Here is a 17745-nt window from a genome sequence, read left to right as displayed (position 1 = left end):
TCCATTTCGCTGTCGCCAAGACTCACTGTTTCTCTCCCTCAAAGACAAAGACCTCTCTCCCCAAGACAAATAAACAAGTGTTGGTTCCCTAAAACGAAGAAAATAGAAGCAGCCAAAGTCACTTGCGAAGATATCACACGCACTCGTGCTCTCTCTATCTCTTTTTTGTCGGCTCTATTTTCATATCACGCCGTCGATTCACCGGAACCCTAATTCGATCCACTGGGAACTTAAAGACTAAGGTTAGTACACAATCTTCGGCGACAACTGGTTTGGCTTTGTTAAGTTTTTATGGTGTGCCTCTGGTCGAGAGTGTTTAGAGACTTAACGTCGGGTTTTTTTTTTTTTTTTTATTTGAAGCAGTAGATGACCGAACAATTGAGAACCAGTTGAGAGATCAAACAGGTCGAATTTCGTCACCAGATGGAGGGAGGTAGCGTCTCTAGACTTGTTCTGGTACTGTTCATTTCCTATGTTTCTTAAAGTGATAAGAGTTTTTTTGCATGTAAATTAAAGCAACAATGTTTGCTTGGTTTGCTTTCAAATTGTGAGTTTACTTTCAAACCGTTACACAGTTTTTTTAACCTATAGCTTGACTGGGTACGTACTTGGCATGAAATAGAAATGTTTACTGGGTAATCCCTAAATTGATTGAAAAAATAGTTCATGTTTTTCTTTATATATATATATTTTTTGGGGCGTTCTGGTTGTATCTGGATGGCATATGTGCTTGCATAACTAGTTTGAGAAATTGGTTTTACTGTCATTTTGGTAGGTAAATAAACTTTACGGGATACGGTTTGATTTTTCGATACTTAGGGAACAAATACCCGCACTGATTTTATACCTTCCATGGAAGTCTGCACTGATATGAAGCCAAAGATCCACATGAGGAAGATGACCCACGCAGATGAGTGAGCATAGATCCACTTGAGTACCACAATGCAAGAAGCCAAAGACCACGCAAGTTTATGATCTGAGAGGAACAACACCACGTCGAAGACGAGATTGATGTTCACTGACCAGAGCACTGAAGTGGGAATCCAAAACAAACAAAATTCTATTTTGTTATTTATTATTATTTTTTTAAAGCCGTTTGTGTTCCGTTTACATAAAGCGACTATACGTAGCAGTTTTGCTTTTATTTATTTGATATATTAAGGGTAAATAATAAATATTTTTTTCATCCCAAAATTATAACTCAAATTTTAAAAAACTGAACACTCCATTTAAGTCTGATCGATAAGATATTTAAAAATGAAAATATTCAAATTCAAGGCTTTCAATGAGAAAGATAAATATATGAAGTAAGTAATGCAGCATCTATTATTGTCCGTATGTATTTTTTGGATAGCATGAAATGTTCAATAAATATAATAGGGCCTATATCACGGGCCTATCTTTCTCCTACACGAGACCTTGAGCTTCGAGTAAGAATACAAGGGAATCTTGATCCGCTAAAAAGAGAGTCAATGTCGGATCTTAATGAAAGATCTAAAATATAGTGCAATCAGGGTTAGAAGGCTGACCCATGTATGATCATTAGGTGCACATTGACATGTGAACTAGCATGAAGTTCATAAATCCAGCAAAAGGAAAAACCAATGCATGTAGCATGAATTAGTATTTGAAAGAAACGTACCACTTTCATTTTGGGGAAAGTCAGGGTTAGAAGACACAGGAACAGGACCATTTGCTGAAATTAATAGCTCCCCTTTAATCTTAAAGAGAAGAAGGGCAGCTCCATTTTTTTTTTTTTTTTTCAATCTACTTCTTATAAGATTCTAACCACAAACAAACTAGTAAAAAAATCTGGGTAGTCTCAGAATCAGGTTCTTAACCAATAAAGACCCAACTGAAAGCGGCTTGACCTCATGCTCTGATCAAGCTAGCGATGGCTCCAGATGTTCCTTAATGTCCACGCAGATAACTACGTGCCACACTCGATGCAATATTGCAATTGAAGCAACTCAATGCTGGTTGCTAATTAAATGCATTAATGCAGTGTGAACCCATGCATGATTGCTGTTTGCCGTTGAACAATTTGTTAGATAGTATATATATAATCCAACGAAGTGTGAAGTGAAGGAAGTACATGAAACATATCCACAGCCAAACCCTAAAAAAAGCCTTAATTTATGAGCCTTTGGTTAAGAAAATATATATAGATCAGACGTTCCTCGATTAATATAGCATTTTAGATTGGCCACTTTACACACCTACGTATGTAATGTAATGCTCAGAAGGTCGATCGATGCACAAAAAGTTATTATATCGTAGTCTACTGATCGACCTAACTGAAAACTGAAAACTGAAAACTGAATACATGCATGTATTCTTCTGCTCGGCTTGCACAATCATATGGCTAGCTATGTATAATGATTAAAGAGACACTAGTAAGGGAAAGTTGAATTTTGGTTGTGCACTTGTTATTAACTGAAATATAATATCATATCGAGGGGAAACAAATATTGAAAAGAGTAGTACTTATACCTTTCTTGCGTCTCGTTCAGAAGCCTATGGCTATCGATGTTTTCTAGGCACCATGAAGAAGATTAGGTCAATCATGAAAGATAAGAGCCCGTCTCGTTAGCCAAGGAGACTGCCTGTATACCACAGAAGGATCCTAAACATAGTGTGCGACGTCGGTTCCTTCGACGCACGGCCATGCCGGCAGCCAAATCATGGTCCTCTTATAATTAGGCCCTTCGTGAAGCTGCAGGCAAGTCATCCTTGGCTACAAAACAAGGCTCTTTATCCTCATGGAAGGCCTCTCTTCCTCTTAACTTTGTAAATAAATCGTCTTTCTCCATGGAGATGCGTGATACATTGCTACCTCTTGACTGATCTATTTATAGCTAGCTACTGAGTATTGTGCATTAGATTCAGATCCCACGTGTAAGATTAGGATGCCTTAGGCTTTTTTTTTTTAATTCCTTTTTACATAAAAACATTTTGCAAAACACTTAAGATGAATTTAGATGTTGAAGTGAGTTGAGTTGAGATAATAAAATATTGTTAGAATATTATTTTTTAATATTATTATTATTTTGAAATTTGAAAAAGTTGAATTGTTTATTATATTTTGTATTGAGATTTGAAAAAGTTATAATGATGAGTTGAGATGAGTTGAGAGTAGTTCATATTCCAAACGAAGCCTTACAAAAACACCTTCAAACATATTTCACATACTAGCAAAACACAAAGACACCAAAAAAACTTCTTGAAATCATTTTTCAAGACGAAGCCTCAGCACCCCCAGTATCAATCTTGAGCACGATCCAATCATCTAGGTTCCTGTCGTGGAATATATTCCGAGATTTGCAAGGCCCAATGTTGGCGCCCACATACAGCGATAGCTATTGATAAGGATGATAGAATTCCTAATTCCCAAAAATGCCTATCATCAACGAACTAAAGCTTTTGCTCACATGTCACTCTGCCGCATTAGCCATTTCCAAAGGGTCCTGGGGAAATGGGGTTGCATGTCATTTTGTGCCCGCATCTTTTCTGCAAATTACTGCTCTTTGTTCATGGGTCATGACTGCACTTTTTTGAGTCTCTGACCCTATCACAACAGTGGACAAGAAAAGGGTTTTGACCTTAATTACAATGGGAGGACAATATATGGCTTCTCGATCAAGTTGGGATTAAGCTAGGCCTGTTGACAAAAGCCCTATCGATACTGGATTAAACCATCTCTGGCTTTTCCTTCTTTGTGGTCTCGGCTGATGCGTGAAGAATTGTACATCAGGTCGGAATGAAAGAAATAGTCATTTCCGGCTCACTAGTTGACTTGAGCCTTGATCAATGTTGTTTGGAGCTCTTAACAGTAATCCGGTACGGTTATACGATGTCGATGCGTACGTTCATGACGGTGAATGGAAAACAAGTGTAGAGAAAATAAAAGAAAGAGACACACAAATTTACGTGATTCAGTATATTATCTATGTTCACAAGCATTTGGAGAGAAAAAATTTACTATAATATATTTGTTTACAGTCTTTCATGGCCTCTCATTTCTCACTGTACAAAGAAAGCTGAAGCTCTAAAAGATGTCTTCCTTCAGAGGTTAAAGGAGAAGAAGAAGATCCCATCCTCGTTGGTCATTTGACTCTTTGCTTTTATCTGACCCTCCACTGCACGTGTCTGCCTGCCAGGAGGTGACTGGTCCCTTTATGTGTTTGTCAGCAGAGGTCAGGTCTGACCCTTGACGTGTCTGAGCATCTATCTCATTTCTCGTTTCCTTCTGACACCCTCATTTTACATCTCCTGCACCTATCATCACTTATTGTCTCCTACTCTGTTCCTCTCCATTTTGTCCTCTAATGTGGCTTGGTGGGCTGGGTCTAGCCTTGAGCAGGTTGGGTATTTTATCCTCCACAGTCTCATTATTCCACTCCAATATCAATCAATATTATTTATCCTAACTAGAAAAAAAAAAAAAAAGTTTCTAGTCAATGTCTTTACCACCAAGCAATGCTTCGTTGGAGTGTGCGGTGGTCCTTTTGAATCATGTTCATCTGATCATAGATACGGATTCTTGAGGTTTTAGGGGATTTCAACGAATAAAGCTGTAATATCCATTCAGACATTATAACTTAAGAAGCTTCTTCTTAAAGGAAGAATAAAACAGATACTTCCCAAAGCTTTAATGGAATAAGATGAAAGGTGCATTGCATGCAAGGGTGGTCGACGCATCTAGCATATATATCTTGCTGGGCAATTTTAGTCCTACTTGATTGATTGCATTATCTATAGGTTGATACCATTTTTAGACTCAACGGTTGGCAGTTGATTGGATGACATGTAATGGTGTCGATGACGAAGATGTACCGCGCCCATGCATGAGTTGGAAAATAAAGAAATTTTAGAAAATAATAGAGACATGAAGATTTTACAGTTTACGTTCATGGAAGATGGAAGAGAAAATTCGCTATGAAAATACTAGCTAAGAAGTGGAGAATATAACAAAAAGAAGTTGAGTAAGAAGAAAAAAGACAAGCTCTCATTAATCTTGAAATTGTTTGACTTGTCCCATCAAAACTTTTGCAATCCTTTTAATATATCAAGCCCAGTAGATCATGTTCCCGACATGATTAATATGTGATAGGCAAGGATCGATCTTAGATGCTATTTACAACTGACCTATCGATACAATTGAGATTTATGCAATTTCTCATGTAGAGATGAGCACTCACCATTGACTTCCTACATGGAAGCTTGATATGGTTGCTCCTTCAAATTGTTCCACTATAATTGAAAGAATACGGTTCTGGTTATCTATCTAGATGCCTTTATGGAGATGGGACTACTACTGCTTTATCGATTCAGGTATGTCCACTCAAGCTTTGGAAGCCACGCAGTCCGACCTCTTCTAATTCACAAGGTGTAGGATTCCAACTTTGACAGAGTCGAAGCCCAACCTACAGTTTGGCTGTTGAGAAACTGGGCTCGGTAGGTTGGCTTCTGCTATCGCATGTCATGTCCGTACAATACTTTTATCCAAATTGTTCGACACCTAGAGGACTGACTGCTCATAAATAGTACTGCTGCAATCTGCTTATGAATTAACTCAGGAAGCCCACGACAATTTTCCTTGTTCAAAAGATTTCACAAATTAATAGATGAGAAATGATACTTAAATGTTAGACTATATATACATATGATACAAGTCCTTTTATTCTTAGTTAAGAACTTGGGCCTGTTTGGAATTACAGTAGAAGTTTTAAAAAGTATTTAAATAGGCTTAAAAATTCTTCAATAGAAAAATTAGATGTTTTGGTATTACATAGGAAAGCACTTTTGGGGCATGTTTGCGGTTATGACAAGAGTCTTAGAAAGTGTTTAAATAGTCTTAAAAGTCATTTTAATAAAAAAATTAAGATGTTTGAGTGTTACATATTAATGCACTTTTAATCTCAAATAAGGTTAAAAGCATGTTTGAGGAAAAAAATCACTTTGATGATTTTTCTCAAACGTGCTTCTCTGGATAATGTATAACGTAATTCAAATTTTAAAAAGACTGTCAATTGATGATAATATCTAATTTTTAGATAATTACAACTTTCAAACTTTCAATGATATAGTCAAAATTTTTAAAAATTCAAATAATCGTAATTTTTACATCAGAAATCACTTTTTAATCTGTTTCCAAACAAATGTAACATGTTTGAAAGTACTTTAAATATATAGTTACCAAACAATATAAATTTTTAATAATATAACTTATTACTTAAGTTATAAGTTATATTTCTCACTGCAATCCCAAACATGTACTTAATCTCAAATAAGCTAAAAAGTACGTTTGAGGAAAATATTTTAATACTTTTCTTCAAACGTGTTTTTCTAGATAATGCGGAATGTAATTCGGATTTTAACAATACTGTCAATAGATGAAAATATCTATACAACTTTACGATAATTAGTATTACAACTTTTAAACTTTCAAGAATATGGTCATAATTTCTAAAAATTTAAATAATCATCAATTCAACCTCAGAAATCACTTTTTTAATTTGTTTCTAAACAAACGTTACATGTTTAAATACTTTAAACATATGGTTACCAAACAGTAAATAATTCTTTAATAATAGAATTTATTATTTAAGTTATAAGATATAAACTCTAAAGTTATAAGTTATATTTTTCATCGCAATTCCAAACATGTACCTAATCATGTATCACGCCAACTTTTTTCGTTAGTCGATTAATATAATGCCAGAATAATGCATCAATGATCCTAATTCAACTAGTAACTTGGAACTTTTTAAGTTGCATGTATTAATTTGTAAAAGGTTAAAACTTTAAAACCTAAACACTAATTGTTATACTTGAATATTATATAGAAAAATGCTTGGTTGATAATGAGATAGTATAAAAATAAATTTATAAATTGACATAATTTAATGTGGCATTTCAAAAAAAAAAATAGTATAAAATAAATTTGATATCTCGTCTCAAATTATGTGACTTTGTAAATATAATTTTATTGAGATGTTTCTTATATGAGTAATATTAAATACATATTAATGAAAAATAAAATTCATTATTAAAAGTATAATTTTTTTAAAAAATACATAAGATTTGCAAGCACTAAATTAATATGATGTACAAGTTTTAAATAGATAAATTTCAAACAGTTTCTTTGTAAAAAGTGGACCTCAACTTGAAAAATGTAAAATATGTATTTTTTTAGTGAGATCAATTTTGCTTATAAAAAAATACATAAGATTTACCTATTCAAGACTTGTATAGATGATTAATCACCCAACTAATATTATACCCATCATTTTAATTTTGAAAAATGATAAACACATTATTTTTCATAATATTTTACACAATAATTCTTTTTTTTTATTTTATAAATTAACTTGTAAAAATAATAATATTTTATTAAAATATGTTTATTTTACAATATATATAGTGAAATATATTATGGGGGAATTATTATTACTCTTTAATTTTTATAAATATATCAATTCTCTACTGCGTGAAGGATGTCGTACCTGCGAATATGCTTAAAAACTGCTACGCACGACGTACTCAAGGACAGGAAAGGAAAATGATACTCCACCGTCCTATCTCACCGTCCTAGCAAATAAAACAGGATAGGAGAAGACGTCATGGATGACGACTAGTGAGCTGATCATAGAGAGCCGCAAATCAAATCCCCCTCGATGCTTTGCTCGACTCTCAATGCTCATTACCACGTGAATTTTTTTTTTTTCACATTTTGTTGTTGTTGAGTCCCTCTCTTATTATTAATTTTCCATCTCCTACCCTATCAATATCATAATCACACTCTTTCCCAATCTTTTGAGCGTCTATTTATTTGTAGCTTTCCTCGTCCCAATCGTTTATCGCTCTTTACTTACTACTTGTTCCATGAAATGCGAAGTATGAAATTATGAATGGCATATTGTCTTTCTTTTTGTTACAAACTAAAACCATAAAAGGTTAGAATCTAAGTTTTAACATAGAAAACTATTTTTTACGTTCCTAAATCATCTCTTTTATCAAAATATACTCTTTAACTCCCAAATACTCAAAATTTTTGACTTATGCATTTAAACTAGCTGTTATTTTTTTTTCTAAAAAATAAATTTTATTCGACTATATGAAACTTATTGTTCGGGTGTTCTTATTGACGCGGCACCACCATGTGATACTAAGTAGTTTTTTTAAAAAAATTTAAATGTAAATATAAAATAGTTAAAGAAAATCTAGATTTTCAATTTTTTGTAATTTTGGATGTCTTTTTAATTTAAAAATATTTTTTTATGTTATTTTAATAAATTATGCATAGTGCCGCTTCAAGAGGACCATAACGATAAATTTGCCAATAATAATACTAAAAAAAATAGCACTTTTTAACAATTTATACTATTGATAAGGATCCCAACGTTAAAATTGTGTAGAATATAGTTTCACTCTCTTTTATATAATCTTTAAAATTATATTTATTTCTTGAATAAGTTTGTGCCGAAAATAGTTTCACTCTCCACGTTAAATCAGTTTCACCTTTTAATATTGAATGATGAGATATCTACGATATTTCGTATAATTATGTTTTAAAGTGAATGTATTTTTGTAAAATATTATTAATTTTATCAATAGACTTTTTTTTTTATTATTTAAAATATAATTGTGAGAGGGATTATAAATAAAAATTGTATCTATACTTTCCTTTAATATTTATTACTCGCGTCAAACTCTCTTCTAGTTCTTGAGCATTATTGATTCCAACGAACCAAGTAAAAGCGATTTGCCCTTTTCTGGCGGACCAACCGAAGCGTACGGCTGTCAGATCTCTTACCGTCAAAATCACAAAGAAAAGGAACAAACGGTATAGATTTGGCCACACTGCCGAGCATGATGGAGTCTTGATGTACATTAGAAAAACTCGGCTGGTGATGTTACATCGGATGATGCGCTGAGAGAAAACGCCAGGTCAGCAAAAAGGTCAAAAAGATATTTTCCCAGATGGGCTCCAACTTTTCCAATATGTCATTCTCATGCCTAATTATTTACTATTTAGTATTTTGTTGTTTGAAGGGAAAAGGGTTAGTTCCTTGGGCATTTCTAGCTCAAAAATTTTCTAGCTTAGCTTCAGGCTTCAAGAATCAAGCTTTTCAGCTTTCAGAGGAGAGGAGAGTGTAGGGGGGCTTCGAACTTTTGAAAGGGTCTCCGAAATTAGGGTTCTGCTGAGGAACAAATCGGAACTGAAAATGGGGAGTCATGGAGAGAGCGTGGCGTGCGATTTCTGCAGTGAGCAGCTTGCGGTTCTTTACTGTAGGGCCGACTCCGCCAAGCTCTGCTTGTTCTGCGACCAGCACGTGCACTCGGCGAACCTGCTGTCCCGGAAGCACCTGCGCTCCCAGATCTGCGATAACTGCTGCTCGGAGCCGGTCTCTGTCCGGTGCGACACCGACAATCTGGTGCTGTGCCAGGAGTGCGATTGGGATGCCCACGGTAGCTGTTCGGTGTCGGCCTCTCACGATCGAAACCCGGTCGAAGGGTTCTCGGGGTGCCCCTCCGCCCTCGAGCTCGCTTCCCTCTGGGGCATCGAACTCGACGAGAAGAAGATGAATCCGTCGGCGACGTCGATTAAGAACCGGACGATTAGTGCTTTGGACGACTCGTCGTCGTGGGTGTTCGATAAATCAACCGCTGGAGTGGTGTGTTTTCAGGACTTAATTGTACCCAGCGAGAACGCCATTGTCGGCGTGAATGGCTGTGGGATCTTGACGATGTCGAAGAAACAGGGTGGTCCGAGCTGTGGGAAGCGGAGGCAGGTGATGTATAAGCAGCTGGTGGAGATTTTCAAGAGGGATTTGGCGGCGGAATCGCCGAGGGGGAGTGGCGGTTGGCAGGGAATGAATGTGGAGGGACTAGCAGATTTGGGAAATGGCAGGGATGGGGTTGATGGGTTTGTGGGTGAGAGTCGTGTTGCTCTACAGCAGCAGCAGCAGCAGCAACAAAAACAACATCAACTACCACAAGCGCCCCTTACGGCTTTGCTTACGATGGATTTGAAGGAGAACAACCGTACTGTTGATGGGGATATGTTGTGGGACACTCATCCCAGTGGTCATAGCATGCAGGTAATTAATGTTTCGAATCATTTAGTCTGCATTAGATGCTGTGTTTATGCTTTAGATTGTGTAAACAAGTTAAACTGAGATTTTCTTTTCGGATGGCGAATCAATTTGTCTCTCGTAGACTCGTAGTAATAGCACTGCATCTTGAGGTGGCTTATTTAGTATTGGTTTTTGTTTAAATTCAAAATTTCAGGAATAGGATCTTCAAATTCTTATTCGAACTGACTTCTCAGAAAAATATTTTATTGGAACTTATGTTTACTTTATTTGAGTTACGCATGAAAACAATGGTTGAATATGGTACCGCGTACTCGCAATGATTGCACTTCGTTGATGTTCCATTGCAGATATGGGATTTTAAACTTGGACGATTGAGGGAACATGAAGAAACGGGTACAATGGAAGTTGCATATGATGCAAATGATGCAGGATTTATGATAAAAAAATTTGGGGAACTAATGGAGGGAACATCTATGAATAATACAAAATTGTTGGGAGATATGTACCGGATGAATTGCCGTGTTGGACGTGATGATTTGGCGTTTAACGTAAGTCCTTTCTGACTGCATTAAAAAACTCGTTATATTTTTTAGTTGACTCTTTCACTGCATATGTACTTGTGTTTGAAACCTGATATTGCTATTATATATTTCATTTTGTGATCTCCATGTGCTCTTCTGTTTCAATCTTCCTTGACAACCTTCTACTCTGCAGTTTGGATTATGTATTTAATATCCCGGATTGTGTATAAGAGACTGTGAATGAGTTCTCACATTGTTTAGGAATGACAAGTCTTGTCCTTCACAGATGATTTCAAGGAGCTCAAATTGTAACTTCGACTAGTCTTTTGGGAGTATAAGTCCATATTTCGCTTGGGCTTTCCTTGGGTTGTTTTAATGTTGGTTTTTGGAAAATGCCGGTACCTTGTGATTTGTGGTGTGGATTGCAAAATTAAAGTAGCTCATGGCTGTCCAATCCTGAAAACTTATTTTGGGTCTTTGCTAATTTTCTTTTATAACCCAATGATATCGAGGGCCTTCTTATTGTTTGTTAATTTTATGCAGACCTTAGGTTTGGGACCCAGAACTGAATTACAGATGAGTTTTGTTGGGAACTTGTATGTGAGTGATGCCAAATCATTTTTTGTTTTGCCCCTTCAACTTTGGGGGAGATTGTTGTCCAGTCCCACTTTTCAGTAAAGAGAAGTGCATCGTCTGTATGTTATACAGTATACATGCAAGGACTGTTATCCAGTTTCAAAGAAATGTGTAAGAGCTGGCCGACCAATTTTTGAATTGAATGGTTCAGATCATTTCCATGTTTTGATGTGAAGAAATTTTGTTATTCTGTATGAATAAAACTGGGAAACAAAAATTATCATGTCGGTAGACTATGTAGATGATGTATTAATGGCATTATATATATATATATATTTTTATAAGTTAATGGCATTATATATATATATATATATATATTTTTGATAAGTTAATGTTATTATATATTTGGCACAAAGTTTGTGGAAAGAAAACTTCAAAGATTGATTGGAAAATCGTAGTTTACTTCTTCCACTGCAATGCTACATGCCATCCTAGTAGAGTTGAGAGGATTGACAAAATCTTACTTGGATATACAGAATAACCCATCAGCCAGCCAGGGGCCAGCAACATCTGAGAGCAACAATAGACATATGGGAAGACTGTCGTCAGGTCCAGCATTTGGTAAAGCAGGAGGTTCTGGAGGCTCTAAAGATGTCCCACATCTGGAACAATCGTTTTTTATGAGAAGTGACAGCGTGGGAACAGCAGCAACAACCAAGGCCGACATGGAGCAACTGGCACAGAATAGAGGCAATGCCATGCAACGTTACAAGGAGAAGAAGAAAACTCGAAGGTGCGTTGTCATCTGGTTATTTTCCTCCTTATCTTTCACTACTATTCTGTCTAGTTTCTAAATGTTAAAACTTAATCGTGGATAGATATGATAAGCACATAAGGTACGAGTCAAGGAAAGCAAGAGCTGATACTAGGAAGCGAGTCAAGGGTCGATTTGTGAAGGCTAGTGAAACAACCGATGGTTAAATTCATGCTAAGATGAGCTTCTCCTTTCGTACTGTCTGTAAATATCTCACATTCTTCCCGTAGTAAATGTATAATTCTGCAGTCTGTCTGGTTATCTGCATTAACAATTATTTGATTTCTGCTCTCTCTCTCTCTCTCAAACACAAACACAAACCCACGGGATACGCGTGCATGAATCCCCCCCCCACCCCCCCCCACCCCCCCCCCCCCCCCCCCCCCCCCCCCCCAGGGTTTTTCTACGCTGGGTGGGGAAGAACGAACTTGAAATCCATACATAGGAGTGCGTGAGAGCCTCCCACTCAACCCAGCAAGCAGAAGGCGGAGGCTTCTGGGTTGTGCTCCTTACTACTTGTGGCTATATAATAGCAGAAATGGAGAATGCCAATGAACAAAGTACCGTTTTTTGTTGTTTCTCATCTTCCAAAGAAAATATCATTACTAAGCGCTTTTTCTCAACATGTTTGAAGATACATTGGAAATACCATCCCGTGTACGACCATGCAGCTTGCTTTAACATGTTATATGCATTGCAATGAGTTGAGTAAGTCAAAGGGGCTTTCAAACAGCCTCTGAAACCTAGCCATATACATCTTTGGCTGCTCAATAAGGTACTATCTTTGACTGAATTTGACCTGTTTGAAAATTTAAGGGACTCCATGCTTGGAATGTTTTGGCTAATCTTCAATAGTTTTAATATCACTTTCACTTCCGCTGCATTCATTATTAATATTCACGGAAAACTCTTTCTCGAGAAACAAAAACCATTTTTTAGCTCGTAATGATTTCGTTTTCAAGAATAGTATGTAGGAAAGTAGTTTGAAGTTTAAACCTTCCACTCATGGGTCATGGCGCAAGTTATTGGTTCAAAAAGGGATAAGCTTTGGGGGAAAATATTTTCCTCAAGAAAGTGGTTGCTGGTCGGACCAGTAGCCTTTCCTGTCGGTCAAACAAGTGAAAAAGGCAAGATAACTGTTTCGTTTTTCTTTTATTTTCTTGTCTTTTGCTCTCTTTTTCCTGTCAATCAAACACAGGCCACATCCCGCCACCACCCTCTCTTGGTAGTCAAACTTTAAAGATAAGCCAAGATGAAGAAGTACTAGAAAATTTAACGAGAGGACCAAATTCAATAGGCAAGGTAAAAACTGTAATGATAATAATTCCTTCTTTAAAAAGAAAAAAGAAAAAAAATGGATCTTTTCCGTTTTCATGATCATCCAAGAAGTGCCCATAAGTTTATCAGTCTAGCTCCAATTGACGCACAAGTGACAAGATATTATATATAAATCATTTGTATATAACTTCCTCAATTTAAATAACAATTAGATCAGTACAAACGGGATGCATGATGATCCTGATTAGCTTGGACCTCTACCATAATTAACATTCTAGACTCATTCCAGCATCTTTTGAATACTTTATTTTTTTCGAAGTTTCTGTAAGTACTTAATCCAATTTTCTCGGAAGTTCAAAGACAACAGACATTAAAGTTATATAAAAGATTAGCGGGTAATAATTAAGAGCAATTATGTCTCAAACCATGATGTCTACAGGAGATTGAACAGCAACAAGCTTAGTGGAATAATGGCACTAGAGGTCCCTTGGCCCAACATGCTTCGTTAACTTATCATCATCATCATCATCAATCTCATACCTTATTGTAATGCTGTTGCTAATCTACTAATCCATAGACTTCTATTTTCTTTCATTGGTTGCAGGATTTTGCAGTAACTAAAATAATACAAGAACCAAAAGCACAGAAGTACTAAAGGAGCGAGGGTGAATAGTACCTGCTGCATGCTGCCATCCATGTTGCTTTCAAGTTAAATTGCAATCTTTGAAGCCCAATGTTCATGTCATTAGAATCCTACAAATATGATTTGCATTTGGAGCCCGTTATTTATGCTCGAATCATCTACATTCTACTTATATTGATAGCTATAAGTCTACACACGAATTCTACAAAAGACACCTACAAACGTTAGATTTACATTATAATAAATAAATAAAAGTTTTATAATCTAATCTCTCATATCAAATTACGTCAGTTTACAAGTTTATTTTTATAAGATCTATGTGTAGACTAAGCAATTCTCAAACATATATGCTTGTGATTTCTTCTAAAATACCTTCGACTTCGACCTTGATGTGTGCAAGACCAGGCTAGGCCCAAAAATTATGGACTGGATGTTGTTGGTTACCTGATCTCTGAAAAGCCATTCTCAGACTTTGAAGTAAACAAATAGGAGAGAGGGTGATACACTGTGATAGGAGTTTGGTATTCTATGGTCAAGCTATAATTTGACCTGCCGTTAAATTACTTATAATTCCAAAACTTTAAGCAGTTAGAAAGAGGTAGATTCATCTTTTAAATCATATTAATAAACACGTCATGGTATTATTAATTATTATAAAATAATAAGAATAGATAAATTTAATTATTTCGATTATATTGTGAAGGTATCGTTACAAACCTCTTTGCTTTTTCTAGGTACTCTTTGCTTTTGTTTATATATAAACAAAATAAATGGTGGTTTGAGTTTATACGAGTTTGAGAATGTCTATGGATTGAAGATTATATATATCTTTCAAAAGTTAATAGGAGGGTCCCGGACAACTAGCAAACCAAGCAAAGTTACTTTGGGTGAGTCTTTAAAAATTAAATAAAAAATAAAAAAAAAATTGAAATTGACAGAGGGGGAGGGAAAGTCACTATGAAGTTGGCTGCCTTAATTGCAACATGGTGTCCAGTTTCATTATTTAAACTAAAAGATCCTTTTGACCCTTGTTTTGTTCTTCCCTTTTTACAAACTTATCATTGCTATCATTGCTATTTAACCTTACCATTCAAATATATATATTTTTTTTTTTTGCCCACAAGGGCGGGCATGCTATGCTTTGTCCCAATTTAAATTCTTGTTTATAAATAAATTAAGTTGGCTCCCTTAATTTTTTTTTTCTTTTTTAGTGGATTGTAGAATCACTAACTTTTGATAATTCATATATAATTACAAACAAACAAAAAATTTACAAAAAATGTTATAAAATGAAAGCATGACTGTAGTTTAATTGAATGGAAAAAAAATGTAAAAAATTTATAAATTCACATGGATGGAATTTTAAGGTATATTATATATGTATGGTCAACCATATATCACTCCCTTTTTAAAGTTTTAATTTTTAGAGTGGGGATGGGACATTTGGAGAAATTCGACCTTCGTGGGTACTTAGTTATTTTACACTCAATGTTCCTTTATTTATTTATTTTAATCTATTTGAACAGATAAGCAGGATAAGAAGCTGCCCCTTTTAGTGTAGTGCTTCTTCAACCCTCTTGTCACCTTTTATCATCATCAATTGAAATGAAATGAAAAAAAAGGGGGAAAGTTGTACTGTTTGTGCTTTGAGCTTTGTCAAATCACTTCTTTTAAGGACATCATGTATAGTTGATATGATCATAATATCAATCTAAGATAACAAATTAAGGTGATCTTTGGTGTCCCACTTTCCCTTTGAAAACCAAACATGCACATTCACATTCACATTCACATTATATTTAAACGAGTTGAGTTTCTTATTCGAATTTGAAGACTTCTTATGAGAAAAAATAGATGTATAAAATTGATTGTAGATAATTTATTAAGTATTTAATACTGTCTAAAAAAATTTATATAAATAATAATAAATACCGTATGAAAAATACTAAATGTACTTAATAAAACTTACAAAAAATTTACTTCTCCACATGTCAGTTATTGATATGTTGAAAATCATGAAATTTGAATTTTAAAAAAAAAAATTAACAAAATGAGTCTTATAAATAAAATCGTAAGTAAAAGTACACATAGCATTACTCAATATCGTATATCGATTTCTCACCTTAAATTTGAATAGAGATTGATGTATATATCAACCATGTGGTAAAGGATGGAGTCAAAGCAAAGACATGGCCCCCAACAATTACACCATACATTAAAAGACGAGTATGTGATCACATGCTGCAATTAATTACCATACTCCTCCTTTTGGTTTTATTCTTAGCCATGATCTAAGTTATGGTGGCTAGATTGAAGATTCTCCAATACTCGTTTTGTTTTCTTCTGTTTTTATCGGACTCTCTTCACTTTACTAATTCATCATTAATTACTGTAGAATTGTGTCCAGATTAACCGGCATAAATGATCATCTCGAATACTATTATTCGAGTATTAATAATATATATAAAATATTTTTCATAATAATTAATAATAATAAAATAATTATATAAATATCATTAGTGAAGGAATGAATATTATCATACTCATTGAAACGAATTATTATTAGGTGGATATAGTGAGTGAATTCAAGCGATTTGATTTGATTTGATTTGTAGAATTCAGTTGACTTTGCTGTAGCTGGAATTTGGGCTGCTTTAAAATGGAGCCTCTCAATGCCGAATCTGGGTATCAACATAGTTTTTTAACATCAATAAGCAGTGCAGGAATAAAATTTATTGGACATAATAAACTATATATGTTGGCCCGACCACCACAAATTCCCAAGTTACATTATTCCCTAATGCCTTGCACTCTTGTCTCTGTAAGTCTTTTGATTCTCCAACCTTGAACCCAAATATATATATATATATATATATATGTCTTTTAGTATTTTCAAAGAACATAATACAAACTGCAAAAGCAGGCAAGTGTGTCAGTTTACAGATGCCCGGATCTCAATTATTCTGGTCTATCCCTTTTGGCTCTTACAGTGTTCATAGGATATATTACTGGATTCTCACACCCATTGCCCTTCTGATCTCATCTTTCAATGCTGGCATGCATGCAGCAATCCATTATCCATCTTGCTCTCTATTTGCCATATTTAAATTTAAATTCAAATAAGCATCCATATGGGAAGGGAGATGGGAAAAAATATGTATTTTTACTATTTAAACATATCAAAGTTCACTGTTTATAAATTCAGATTAAGAGCCACATGCCAAATAAAGAGTTATTTTATTTATAAGTCGATGCGAATGAAACACATATGAAAAATATATGATTTGTAGAACAAATTTAAATTAAACTTTTGTATAAATTAAATCTTGCCATATCAAAAATGGGTGACATGTTTTTTACAGTCTTGCAAGTATATTTTTTCCTATAAATAAATGTGTATATATATATATATATATATATATCACATGCCATTATCAATACCACTGCTGGTCCTTTGGGTCCAGCAGAAATTTTGCTCCACCCAACATGACTTTACTAGTCGGCCATAACTGAAAGTATTCTCATTCTAAATTGAAAATAAAGAATTGATACAGACATAAAAAGATTATATATAAATAAATTCACAAATTAACATGACTTTATGTGATCTATTATATCTATTTTATATTAAAAATAACATTATAATCTGACGTATTGTATCAAGACACATCAATTTATAAATTTATTTTTTTATAATCATTTGTGACTAAAAAATTTCTCTTTAAAATAATATAAAGGCAATTATGGCAAAGATGTATCTACGCATGTTATGAAAGGTATACGTGACAGAGATGTTAACAAATTAATTAA

General features: G+C 34.7%; 1 protein-coding gene across 1 annotated transcript; it reads left to right on the top strand.

The window, feature by feature from the left end:
* The first annotated feature begins 9080 nt into the window (after positions 1–9080).
* Positions 9081–12300, top strand: LOC121258793 (zinc finger protein CONSTANS-LIKE 15-like). The gene is made up of 6 exons (XM_041160332.1): positions 9081–10106; positions 10451–10651; positions 11168–11298; positions 11412–11451; positions 11659–11993; positions 12079–12300. The coding sequence occupies exons 1-6, from the start codon at positions 9231–9233 to the stop codon at positions 12179–12181; spliced, it is 1686 nt and encodes a 561-aa protein (XP_041016266.1). The 5' UTR covers positions 9081–9230; the 3' UTR covers positions 12182–12300.
* Positions 12301–17745: the final 5445 nt, after the last annotated feature.

The sequence above is a fragment of the Juglans microcarpa x Juglans regia genome, chromosome 3S, assembly GCF_004785595.1.
Source record: "Juglans microcarpa x Juglans regia isolate MS1-56 chromosome 3S, Jm3101_v1.0, whole genome shotgun sequence".
NCBI lineage: Eukaryota > Viridiplantae > Streptophyta > Magnoliopsida > Fagales > Juglandaceae > Juglans > Juglans microcarpa x Juglans regia.
The sequence above is the reverse complement of the archived record's forward strand: the minus strand, read 5'-3'. Positions and strand labels throughout refer to the sequence as shown.

What these genes read in the sequence shown, in the direction of transcription:
- LOC121258793 (XM_041160332.1), top strand. Translation starts at nt 9,231, where the DNA reads ATGGGGAGTCATGGAGAGAGCGTGGCGTGCGATTTCTGCAGTGAGCAG. An exon ending in GTGATGATTTGGCGTTTAAC is followed by an intron (nt 10,652 to 11,167) that starts GTAAGTCCTTTC and finishes AATTTTATGCAG; the next exon opens with ACCTTAGGTTTGGGACCCAG. An exon ending in GAGAAGAAGAAAACTCGAAG is followed by an intron (nt 11,994 to 12,078) that starts GTGCGTTGTCAT and finishes AATCGTGGATAG; the next exon opens with ATATGATAAGCACATAAGGT.